The following is a 12,280-nucleotide window of genomic DNA, read 5'->3' as shown; positions in this document are numbered from 1 at the left end:
TAGCTGTGTGCTGACCTGTCCAGGCTGGCGCATCACCAGCGATGGTTCTGCAGGCCTTCACCTAGGGCCCTGTGTGCTCAGCAGTCACCTGACACCAACTTTGCTGCGACAGTTTGTAGCCCTCTGAGCCAGGCATTCTCACATCTTGCACCAAACTCTTGAACCTTTGTTGTTGGGATCTCTGTTGGGTGAGTTGAAACTGCCATCTGTTAGCTTCAGGTTTCTAACAATCTTTGTATCTCCCATGATTCACACATATTTGAAACTTTCACACTCTGATAATTTGGGCTGTAAAGATTCTAGGAATGATTTGGAAGATCTCTTAAAATGTGTCATCTCCACTATTCTCTCCAAAGTGACAGGGCTGCGCTCAGCCCTTGGGGCCTCTCATCAAGGCCCTGGGGCTCAGTCCCTCGAGCAACTGTTCTCTGTGTTCATCCTACCCTCATCTCTTCTGCTGGTTCTGCCTCCTGGCTGGAAAACCCTAGTGTCTTCGACTTAGGATGGTGTTCTCCTCCAGCGTTGCTTCCACTCCTGGGCCTCTCTGGTCATCAGGCCAGCTCTGCGACATGGGTATATATTCCCTCTCTCCTTCATTTCTCCTTCAGTTCCTTCTAGTGAAAATCCTGCTCCCCCTTGCACAGAACCACCAAGGCAGAAGTTAAAAGCCCCTCGATGCCACTCAAGTAGGCACCCAGTCTCTGCACCTCTGGGGTTTCCTCTGCTGAGCCTGTGCTGTCTTTCTACTTCTCTGTTAAGTGCAGCTCTTGCTCTGAGGGTGCGTGCTGCCTCCCTCCACACACACACCTCCCACAAGGTGGGTCTGGAGCATGTCCTGGGCTGGTTGCTCTGTGGGATCCGAGGTCAAGACAGTGAACCACATGCCCTCTGGTGGTTTTCAGAGTGCCTTCCTCTGCCAGACTGTGACCTCTTGGAAGGAAGGGGCCCATGTTTGGCTCCTGGTTATTTTCAGTACCCAGTACACTGCCAACAAACATTATCCTCTGCAGTTGAAAGGTACACCAGCAGTTCCTGAGATGGGCGGTGTCCATCTGGACCAGTCATGTGGCTGTTTAATTGCATGTAGTGCTGCATGAAGCTGCCTTTGCAAATGTTCCCTGACCTTCCCTGTGGGGTTCCCAGCAGTACCCTTGGAAGAGCTGATTGCGGGGTGTGGCACTGGCCCTGGGATCCCAGAAAGTCAGAAGAGAGTGCCTTTCCTCCCTCTGGAGACACCCACTCCATTGCATGGAAGTGCTGCAGGTCTGTTAACTTGGTGAAGCCAGGAGCCCCTTGGCACATGTGGGTGTGGATAACTGGAATGATTTGGGGATTGCTTGGTGGGCTCCTAGGTTGGAAAGCCAGTTAGGGCTCTGGTGTTGATGGTGTCAAGGGAGGGAGAAGAACATGTGCCCTGTGGCAGCGCACCCCTGCTGCCAGGATCCGTGTTGGCTGAGCACCACATTCTGCCTATGTCCTGTGGTTCCTATCTGGAGGCTGCCTCTTCTAATTTCAGCACCTTCATGTGAGAGAAGCCGTGAGCACTTCAAGGCCATCCGGATTTTGAGACCAGGTATCATAAAGCAAAGCCATGGGAGGTGTGGGTCTGCACAGCTGCACCTGTGAGTTGAGGATGTGGGTGTGGGTGATACCTGGGGCTTTCCGAGATAGTGGGTGGGAGAGTTGGGATCTATTTACTGCCTGGTCTCACATCCTTGCCTTGCCACGTGGGCATCTGTGGTGGCCTGGGTGATGCATCCTTGGCCTTTTAAAACTAGAGGTGGCTCTTGGACCTTACCTTTATATTTTGTCCCTGTTTTCAAATAATGTCTGAAAAAAGAGATTGTGAACAGTGTTTTCAGTGATACAGACACTGGGCCATGACCCTGTGAGTCCCCTGTGGGACAGAGGGCTCCTGGGGAGGATTTATCTCAGAGAGTTGTTTGCTAAGCAGTGGAGCTGGCTCTCCCAGCTGAGCTGTGAAAAGGAGATGACTTTCCAAGCCTAGCAGGGTCGTGGAGGAGGGTCCACTTCGACTTCAGGTGGCCCAGTGGGAGAACTAATGTGGGAGAGGGGCCATTTAGACTTCAGGGGGCCCAGTGGGAGAACTAATGTGGGAGAGGGGCCATTTAGACTTCAGGGGGCCCACTAGGAGAACGAAGGCATGCCACCCAGTCAGAGGGCTGCTTCCAGTGAGGGGCAGTGTGGAATGCAACCTTTCAGTGATAGGTCCAGAGTCCAGGCTTGAGATACAACCAGGTCTTTCTCCACTGGTTAGGAGGGGCACTGTGTTGCAACCATTGAGTCAGGTTCTGCTGCCCAAAGACTGGTAGGATGCAGAGTGCCCCCAAAGCAACCCTGTGATGTGGGATGGGGGACTGCCACACTGTCTCACTTGCCCAAAGGGAGAGGGGTGATAGAGAAAGGGTGTGACTTGGGTGGCCATCCCACTGGAACCTACTGGAGTGGGGAGGGCACAAGGGAACACTTCCCAGGACTCTTGGCCACCTGCCCATCAGATAGGAAGATGGGTGAGGAGAATCAGAGAAGATCATGCTCTGAGATGCATGGGGGGTGGGGCTGTGCTGAGCTCACTGAGGTGTAGGATTTGCAGGAGACCAAAGGACCATGGATGCGAGGAGTTTCCTGTCATTGCGTGCTGTTGAAAAGCATTTTGCTATTTACCAGCAAATAGGTAATTTGTTGAAATAAACACATCAAGTGAACAGTGATTCCGGCCTTGTTCTGCCTTTAGTCCTGTTGGTTGTGGATGTGATACACAGAGCCCCACAGGTCTTTCTCAGCCTGACACCAGGAGCTTGGGGTCATTTCTGATAGGGGCTCTTTTTCCTTTAAGTGCTGTATCCACATTTAGGCCCTGATAGAGAAAGCATGAAGTAGAACCTGCCCACACCATACATTTTTAAATGGTAAGGGAGAAGTCAAAAGAAGAATGAGACATCATGATGTGAAAATCACATTAAATGAACGTTTCAGTGCCTGAAGTCAAGTTTTATGGCACTCAGCAATTCTCATTCATTGTGCTGTGTTGTCTGGGAAGCAGAGTTGAGACACTGTGAAGGAGCCATGTGCTCTTGCAGATACGCTGGTTCCTGGCTCATGTGAGCAGGTAGGACAGCAGGCTCAGGGATGGCAGAAGGGCAGGAGTGTACCCATGTCCTTGAATGGGATCTACCAGCCAAATACACCCCAGGATACCTTGAGTCCCTGCATGAGGCGGGCAAGTTTGTGATGATTCTGAGGTCTTCTGTGGTTAGTTCTGATGCCATTCTTTTGAGGTGAATGGGTCTCATCTTGTTTTGCAGGTAGAAATGAAGTCATCAAGAGCTCTGCATCTTGTAGTGGTTCCCAGGAGGACAGAGAGCTGTGAATTTGAGTTCCTAACTCTTGAGTTCTGCTCCACCCAGTTGTACAATAGAACCTGATTCGGAAGTCCACAGGCACTGAGGATGTGGCTCTGCCACCTGTGGATGCTCTGTTCTTCCAGATTGCCTTATTCCTGTCAAGTACCTAAGTTGCAGTACTGCTGCATAGTGGGAGGCCAGACTACCTTGCCCAGCTCCTCAATCTCACACACAGGAAGCTCTGCAGCCTAGTTTGGTGGAACCATTAGCTCAGGGTCTAGGTACTGGTGCTGTGGGAAATGAGGAAGAGGCTAGGGTCTGGGTTTCATTCCTTCTACAGCACCTCTGAATGATGCTCAAGGATGTTGTGTGTAGAAGGTGTGCCTACGACCCTTCTGTATGAAGATCCCTCCTAGTGCTGCTCTTGCCGGTGAACCCTGAAGTTCTGTGGATAGAACCAAAATACTTGGGGAGTACATTAATCAAACCCTCAGAGTAGTGCTTTCCTGAATAAACCCTAAAACATCAGCACAATCAGAATTGTCTAAACATGTACTTAAGAGGCATTTAGAAAAGTGCTTTATTTTATTATCGTTAAATAAAACTGCAGGAATGAAACAATAGATGTGTGTCAGTTTGGGTAGCCACAACAGACCTTTGTGGACAGAGTTGCTTAAACCACAAACATTTCGTTTCTCACAGTTTTGAAGACTTAAATCCCAAGTGAGACTCCCACAGGTTTGGTGTCTGGGGAGGGCCCTCCAGTTGAGGTGCCGGTGCCCCCTTTGTTTCCTTGCTCCAGCAAGGCGGACACAACATCTTTGTATGTGGTGCTGAGGATCGAACCCGGGCCGCACGCATGCCAGGCAAGCGCGCTACCCCGCTTGAGCCACATTCCCAGCCCCTATTATAGATTTTTAAACAATCACATTAAATAAATAACCTTCTGAAAGCAAAAACTTTGAAAAAAATGGGAGTTCATTGCCAAAAATAATAAAATTTACTTGGACAAGAAAATAAGACCTTCGTGTTGTGGCCTCACGAGGTGGAGCTTGTCTCTGGTGTGGTCTCTGGCTTTTAGGGGCTTTGTGCCTCTCCTGTCCTGCCACCAATAGCCACCTTGCATTCCTGGAAACTGTCTTTCCTTAGCCTGCTTAGGATGGGATTCCATATCCAGGTTTGAGCTCTCCACTTGTCTGAATTGCCAGTAAGAAATGGGTTTAATGTGAAAACTGCAGCAGGCATAGAAGCAGCGATGGCACCTGTCTTGGCTAAGTGGGTGCCACAGGGCCAAGGCTCCTGGCCTGGCTCTCTAGGCAGCTTCAGGGATTCAGGGATGTTTCAGAAAATAGGGCGGAGAAACTCCATGGAGGTTTGGGAGCCGCCGGTGGGCGACTCTGAATAGTATATTTCATGGTTCAGTTTGTAGTGAGGAAGCCTAGGGTTCATGGAGCTGCAGGCACATGGAAGTGCAGAGCCTGTCCTGGGGCTGGGGCCGGCCATTCAGAGCTTCATGCAGGAAAGTGAGAGGACTCTGGGGACTGCGTGTTGGGCATGTGTCACCAGAGGGTGGAGCCGAGCTGGGCATGCAAGGGCCTGTGAGGACATGAACTGGGACAGTGGAGTTGAAGTTTGAGTTGGAGAGGGAGGGCAAGAATGTTAACAGAATTGTCAGTTGGCAGTGGTGTGTATCTGTGATCCCAGTAACTTGGGAGGCTAAGGCAGGAGGATCGCAACCTCCACCATTTAGTGAGACCTTCAGCAACTTAGTGAGACCCGATCTCAAAAACCAAGAAGGGCTGGGGATGTAGCTCAGTGGTTGATTTTGTAACCTGCTACTTTGCTGAATTTGCATATTGCTCTAGCAGTCTTCTGGTGGAACATTTTGGATCTTCTAATTATCAGATCATGTCATCTGAAAACAGTGATGATTTAACTGCTTCTTTTTCTATTTTTATCCTTTTTTTTTGCCCCTTCTCTTGCCTAATTGCTTTGGCTAGAATTTTTAATACTATATTGAATAGGAATGGATGGAGTGGACATCCTTGTCTGGTTCCAGATTTTAAAGGAAATGCTTTTCGTTTACCTCATTTGCTATGTTGTTGGCTTTGGGTTTGTCATATGTAGCTTTATGATGTTGAGGTGAGTTTCTTCTGTCCCTAGTTGTTTCAGTGTTTTTATCATGAGTGGGGGGCTGATTTTGAGATAATTGATTTTTGTTCTTAATTGTATTTATTCGATGCATTATATTTATTGATTTGCGTTTGTTAAACCATCTTTGCATTTCTCGGTTAAAACCAAATGGTTATGATGATCAATCTTCTTAATATAGTCTTGATTATAATTTGCTAATATTTTATTCAGGATTTTTGCATCATAAGTTCATTGGGGATATTGGTTCATAGTTGTGTTTTTTTTTTCCTTGAGGTTTTCTTACCTGGTTTTGATATGCTTTTGATACTGGCTTCACAGAATGAATTTGAAAATGTTGCTTGAATGAATTTTGAAGTTTCTATTCTATGGAATAATTTGAGGAATGTTGGCATTTGTTCTTTTTTAAAGTCTAATAGAATTTAGCTAAGAATCCATTCAGTCCTGGACTTTTCTTTGTTGCAAGGCTTTTTATTACTAATTTTATTAGTAGTGAGATAGACTTAACTTAGGTGACTTAACATCTGTTAAGACAGTTTTATAATATTTTTTCAAGTCTGAAGATTATTCACTGAGTTTATGTTTGGATGACCTATCTTTCAGTGAGAAAAGTATGTTGAAACCACCCAATATTATTGTATTGGAGTCTGAATCTTTAATTTGAATATTGTTTTATGTAACTAGGTGCACCAATGTTTGGGGCATAAATATTAACTATTGTTATATCTTTTTGTTCCCTTTGCCAGTATGGAGTGACCTTCTTTGTCTCTTTTGAGGAATTTTGGCTTGAAGCCTGCTTTGTCAGATACGAGAGTAGCTACTCCTGCTTGGTTTGGGGCTCCATTTGCATGGTATATCAATTTCCATTCTTTTACTTTCAGCCGGTGGTGGTCTTTACCTGTAAGGTGCATCTCTTGCAAACAACATATAGTTGGGTCTTGTTTTTTAATCCCTTCTGCCAACGTGTCTTTTAATTGGAGAATTGAAATTTATATTCATTTTTATTAGAGAGAGCTGTGTATAAATACCTATCATTTGATTCATATCTAATGTTTAATTTGGTTTTGTTTCTCATTTGCTTAACCACCTTTTAGATAAGATTTGTCATTTGTGAGCTCTGGAGGTTTTTTTTTATTCTGTTTGAAGTGTTTCTTTAAATAAGTTTTTTAGTGCTGACTTAGTAGCAAGGAATTCTTTTAGTTTCTGTTTATCTTGCAAGATTTTTATTTCCCTTCAGTTTTGAAGAATATCTTTGCTGGGGGCTGGGGATGTGGCTTGAGCGGTGGCGCGCTCGCCTGGCATGTGTGCGGCCCGGGTTCAATCCTCAGCACCACATACAAAGATGTTGTGTCCGCCGAAAACTAAAAAATAAATATTTAAAAAAAAAAAAGAATATCTTTGCTGGATGTAGCAATGTTGGTTGACAGTTATTTTCTTTCAGAGCTTCAACCCAGCATTCCAGCCCTCCTCACTTTAAAGTTTTTTTTTTTTTTTTTTAATGGTTGTAGGTGGATATCATGCCTTTATTTGTTTAGTTTTTATGCGGTGCTAAGGATCAAACCTAGTGCCTCACACATGCTAGGCAAGCACTCTGCCACTGAGCTATAGCTTCAGCTCCACTTTAAGAGTTTTTACTGAGAAATCAGAAATAATTCTGACTGTCTTGCCTCTAAATGTGTTCTGATGTTTTCTCTCGAGGCCTTTAAAATTCTGTTCTTGTTTTGTTTGTTTTAATGTATCACAGAGTGGTTCTTTTTTGATTGTGTCTATTTGGGGTTCTGAATGCTTCCTGTATCTGGAGGTCCATCTCATTCCCAAGGTTTAAATTTTTTCTGTTATTATTTCCCTGAAGAGGTTATCCATGCCATTAGTCTGTGTTTCATCATCTTCTTCAATTCCGGTGATTTTTTTAGCTTGGTCTCTTACTGTCCTAGAGTTCTTGCATATTCTGGTCTGGTTTCTTTCTTTCTTTAGTACTGTCTGAATGTTCAAGGTTGGCATTTTGTCTTCCAGCTCTGAGATCATGTCTTTAGCATGATCTACTCTGTTAGACATTAACCTGAACATTTCATTTGATTTATTATTATCTTTCATTTCCAAGATTTCTGTGGTTCTTTTTCAGTATCTCTCCTTATCGAATTTATTGTTCGTACCCTGTACTGACTTCATTGATGGAGTTGTATGTGTGTGTTTTCTTGGAATTTATTGATCGTTTACACAACCATTTTGTAAAATTCTTTATCTGGTATTGCATTCACTTCAGTATCTTTAGAGTCACTTGCTGGTGAATCGTGAGCTTTAGGAAGTGTTGTGCTACCTTGCATTTTCATGTCTCTTGATTTACTCTGTTGGGTTTCAGGCATCTGTTGGAATGAACTTCTCTCTCTCTCTCATGTATGGGCCTTCTCTTGCCAGTGTGTCCTCACACAATCTAGACGGAGACCTCTTCCTAGGTTTGGTGTCCCAGCCTTGGTGCTAACTCTGGTTTTGCCATGGCAGTGGATGTCCATGAGTGGGACTGGGGAGCTACCACTCCACCCTAATTGTTAGTTGGGGGTTTGTTTTTTCTCCTTTTTTTTTTTTTTTATATTGGAGTGCAGTGGAGTTTGAATGTCATCTGTGTATGGTGCAAGGTGTGCTGTCTTTTGGCTGAGTTGAGTTTAGCAGTAGACTCTCCATCCTGTGAACTCGCACAGTGTCCCTGTGGATTCCCAAAATCTCACAGAAAAGGAGAACAAAACAGTAACAACAAAAGCAAACAACATATGGCATTAAAACAAATACCTGTTGCTACTATGACATCTACAACACCATTACCACAAAAACAGGAATGGTAGGGATGCCAGCAGCAAAAACAATAAATGACCATGAACTAGATCTAGCATTGAAATAAAAAGTAGGTATCAATTGTCTTCCACAGCACTAATAACTGCAATAACATGAGTGGTGGGGAAAGGAGTCACATAAACCAAATAGTTCTAAAAAAACTATTTAAAAAATTCATTAAGAGAAAATAAAATGTGGTAAGAAGGTAGAAGAGTTTAGAGTGTTCAAAATGTGAACAGTAAATGCAGAAGAGATGTGGCAAGTGGTGATTATAAAGTAGGAGGATAAAAATAGGAAAAAAAGTAAATGAAGAGAGAAAGAATAAGAATTTAGCTGAAAAGAGGAGGAGAGAAAAATAAGGGAAAAAATGCAAAACAAAAGTCCTAACCCTCAAAAGATAAGAAAAAGTAATTATCATAAAAATGCTAAAACTGAGAGAGAAACAAATATGGATACGTACATGTGTATCCATGGACCAATGAGCGCAGCGAGGTCGTGAAGACACATAGCTAATGGAAGAGTCATCCCCACTGAGGTGGTCAGAACACTTGACAAGGATGGGTGGGTGCTCACTGCTGTGCCAGACTGTCCTTTCCAGTTCTTTTGGGGCTGAGAGAGAAGAGGATTGGTGCTTTTCAACCCCTTCCCCTTTTTTTTTCCTGTTGTTCACTGCTGAGGGCTGGAATGGCCTAAAACTGAAGCTGATTGAAATTGCTCTGTGTGTGAGACCCTGCATGGTCACAGGTCCTCAGGGAGGAGGAGGAGTAAGGCCGCCCAGGACTTCTAGAGTAGGGAGCAGCTCTGTATGACACTTCTTGGTGGGATTTTGTCATTAAGCATTTGTCAGAACCATGGAATCTACAGCATAGAGTGAGCTCTCCTGAAAGCTATGGACGTTGGTTGGCGAGTTAGTAGGCCCATTAATTTTGATAGACAATCAATCCCTGGTGGGGTGTTGAGAGCAGGGCTGGCTCTGCATGTAGTTGCAGGATGTATCTAAAGAATTTTTTTGAAAAAAATAAGTAAAATCAGTAACCTCTGAGAATCTGTAAGAATTGGAGAAGTTCAGTTGCCAGTAGAAGGAGTGTACATACATAGCACACTGCTCACATAAAGATGCAGTGGGAGAACTTCCTGCTGGTACAGGAGAGCTCAGGTCAGTGGAACCCTCTCTGTGGGCGTTGGGCCTGGTGCCAGTGACATGTGAGGAGACAGGCTGCTTGAGCCATTGTCTGTAGAAAATTTGCCCCACAGAGACCTCCAGGCCAGAGGGCTCCTGTGAGTTTCCCAGACCCCTGAGGAGCAGCTGGGTAAGGAAAGGCTCTCTAAGCACTTTTTATGAGTTCAGCTGAACCTTGATACCAAAATCTAACAGCAGCATGATGAAAAATGAACATTTTAGCCCTGTTTCATGAAAAATAATTCAAATTTCCAAGAAAAAAAAAAAGCAAATTGAGTCTAGTAGTAATATGTAAAAGCTTATGGGACATGATAGGCAAGCGGGTTTATTTTTGTAATCCACGGTTGATTTAACACTTGAAAATTACCATGGTTGGTGGGGGGGGGGGGAGGAGCGCTGGGGTTGTGGCTCAGTGGTATAGCGCTTGCCTAGCATGCACGAGGCACTGGGTTTGATCCTCAGCACCAATATAAATGTAAAATAAAGGGGCTGGGGATGTGGCTCAAGTGGTAATGCGCTCGCCTAGCATGCGTGAGCCACTGGATTCGATTCTCAGCACCACATAGAAACAAAATAAAGATATTGTGTTCACCTAAAATTAAAAACTAAATATTTTAAAAAAATAAATGTAAAATAAAAATATTGTGTACACCTAAAACTAAAAAAAAAATTACCATGGTTTGCTTTCTTAACACAGTGATGAGGGAAAAGGTGGTTACATGAATGGATTCCAAAAAGCGTTTGATTAAATTAAGTTTATTTATGGTAAAGGCAGCAGAGACCATGAGGCCTGACCTGGTGGCCACTGCTGTGCCCCAGGTATTGACTGCTATTCTTCACTTTGTCTCTGCAGCTCGAGTACATCAGCCCCAGAGCTGTGCAACTGGGTTCCCTTCTTGTCCGTGGCCTCACCACTCTCGCCCTGGTCAATAGTGCGTGTGGCTTCCCCTGGAAGACAAGTGAGTTCATGCCCTGGAACGTGTTTGATGGGAAGCTTTTCCATCTGAAATACCTACAGTCTGAAAAAGGATATTCTGTGGAGGCTCTTTTGGAACAAAATGTGAGTTCTGGTTTTTGCACGTTCGAAAACAAATCCAGCAACCTGAAATTGCAGAGTCCTAGAGTTGACATCGGAAGACAAACTAGCTGTCAGTCCTAATGGGTGTGTTGCTTTAGGAAAACAAACGTGCTCCCCAGAAACCTCCCTACCATCCCAGGCACTGAGGAGTCTCGGCTGACCTTGGGGCACTGGCTGTTTCCATGGCTGCTCTCCATAGCACCAGACGTGCGCTGTAGCTCACTCTCCCGGCAGAGGGGCCTACAAACACTAGGCCAGCCTGGGAACCTTGACCCCTGGAGGCTCCCCATGTTGTTGAGGTCATGTGCTGCTCCTGATTTCTAGGCACCATTGCTGCCCATCCCTGCAAGACTTCTAAGTAAGGTTCACACCTAGCTCATGTGGAGTGTTTCAGGGGAAACATTTGGTAATGCATCCACCATCATTTTTCAACGAAAAAAGAAAAAATGTCCAGGGTGGTATAGGGCTATTAAGTATTCAGAACTTGGGAGCAACCCAAATGAAGAGCAGAAAGCAAAAGCTGAATAAGAGGAAAAGCATGCCTCAGTTGTGGGCATCACTGCCACAGAGGCTACAGGAGACAGCCAGAGGGTGCTGCTGGGAGTCCTTTCACAGGCCTCTTTCTTGTACCTGGTCTCTGGCCAGCACAGGTGACAGCAGGTTTGTTTTGTTTGTTTTTTAAAGAGAGAGAGAATTTTTTAATATTTATTTTTTAGTTTTCGGTGGACACCTCATTATTTTATTTTTATATGATGCTGAGGATCGAACCCAGCGCCCAAGGATCCAGGCATACAAGGCAGAGTGCTCACTAGTAAGAGGAGGCTGCAAGGAGAGAGCGCGCTGCCTCCCCATCTGCCGCTATCTGTGACCTTGGTCTCCCCAGTGAGTGCTCTTGCATGGAGATGGGAAACAAGGTGTGTTAATTGCACAGGCTTTTCAGCCAGATTGTGTGGCAGTCACCCAGCTGGTTACAGCAGGGCTACAGGTCGGTTTAACCTATGGAAGACGAAACAGGCACAGCTGCGTGCTGGTGCTTTGCCAGGGGGTATGAGGGAACAGACTTCCAAGCCCTCTTGTCAGGCCTCCATCCTTGCTGGTGCAGTGACCTTGGGCACAGGGCCCCTCGTGGGTGTGACCTTGCTATTTATGTGACACAGAACTAGCTCTCAATTGCATCTGATCTGTTTGCAGAGGTCCTGGCTCACCAGATTCCACAACCTGAAAGCAGTGGTCTGCAAGGCCTGCATGAAGGAGAACCGACGCATTGTGGGCAGAGGGCACTGGAGCTCACACCACACAGGTGGGCAAGGGGTGGGCATTGTAGCACACCTGTCACTGGGTGTTGTGGGCCCAGGATAGACCCAGTCACTTCTGTGGTTTTTTGGTAAGAACTCCAAAAAGAGGTGGATAGAAGTTCAAGAAAAGGTTAACCTTGATGGGATAGGACTTTACCAAATGGTTTAAATTCGGTCCCATTGAGAAAGTGTTCAGAAGGGAGCCATTTGTTCTTGAGTGATGAGGAGCTCTCTCTGTGCATGTCCTGCCTTCCACATTCTCCTAGGACAGAGATCACCAGGGAGTGTTAATAAAACAAAGAAAAGCTCAGGAGTATTGGGCTGGGGATGTGGCTCAAGCAGTAGTGTGCTTGCCTGGCATGCGTGCGGCGCTGGGTTCGATCCT

The 12,280-nt window shown here is 45.3% G+C and overlaps 1 protein-coding gene across 8 annotated transcripts in view; it reads left to right on the top strand.

The window, feature by feature from the left end:
- Positions 1 to 12,280, top strand: part of Fam120b (family with sequence similarity 120 member B) — a 66,239-nt gene that overhangs the window by 42,195 nt on the left and 11,764 nt on the right. For 4 of the 8 annotated variants that reach the window (XM_046449405.2, XM_046449404.2, XM_046449402.2 and 1 more), the window contains 2 exons: positions 10,376 to 10,582; positions 11,792 to 11,900. In XM_046449405.2, coding sequence (XP_046305361.1) covers positions 10,376 to 10,582; positions 11,792 to 11,900 — 316 coding nt within the window. Of the gene's footprint in view, positions 1 to 1,516; positions 1,574 to 3,326; positions 9,863 to 10,375; positions 10,583 to 11,791; positions 11,901 to 12,280 lie in introns of those variants that run through there. The other 4 variants (XM_046449407.2, XM_046449406.2, XM_058580888.1 and 1 more) reach the window with 3 other exon arrangements.

The sequence above is a fragment of the Marmota monax genome, unplaced genomic scaffold (assembly GCF_021218885.2).
Source record: "Marmota monax isolate L192 unplaced genomic scaffold, Marmota_monax_Labrador192_F-V1.1 WCK01_AAM20220418_F8-fsc00083, whole genome shotgun sequence".
Lineage (NCBI taxonomy): Eukaryota > Metazoa > Chordata > Mammalia > Rodentia > Sciuridae > Marmota > Marmota monax.
Note: the sequence above shows the minus strand (reverse complement) of the source record. Positions and strands in the feature narration are given on the sequence as shown.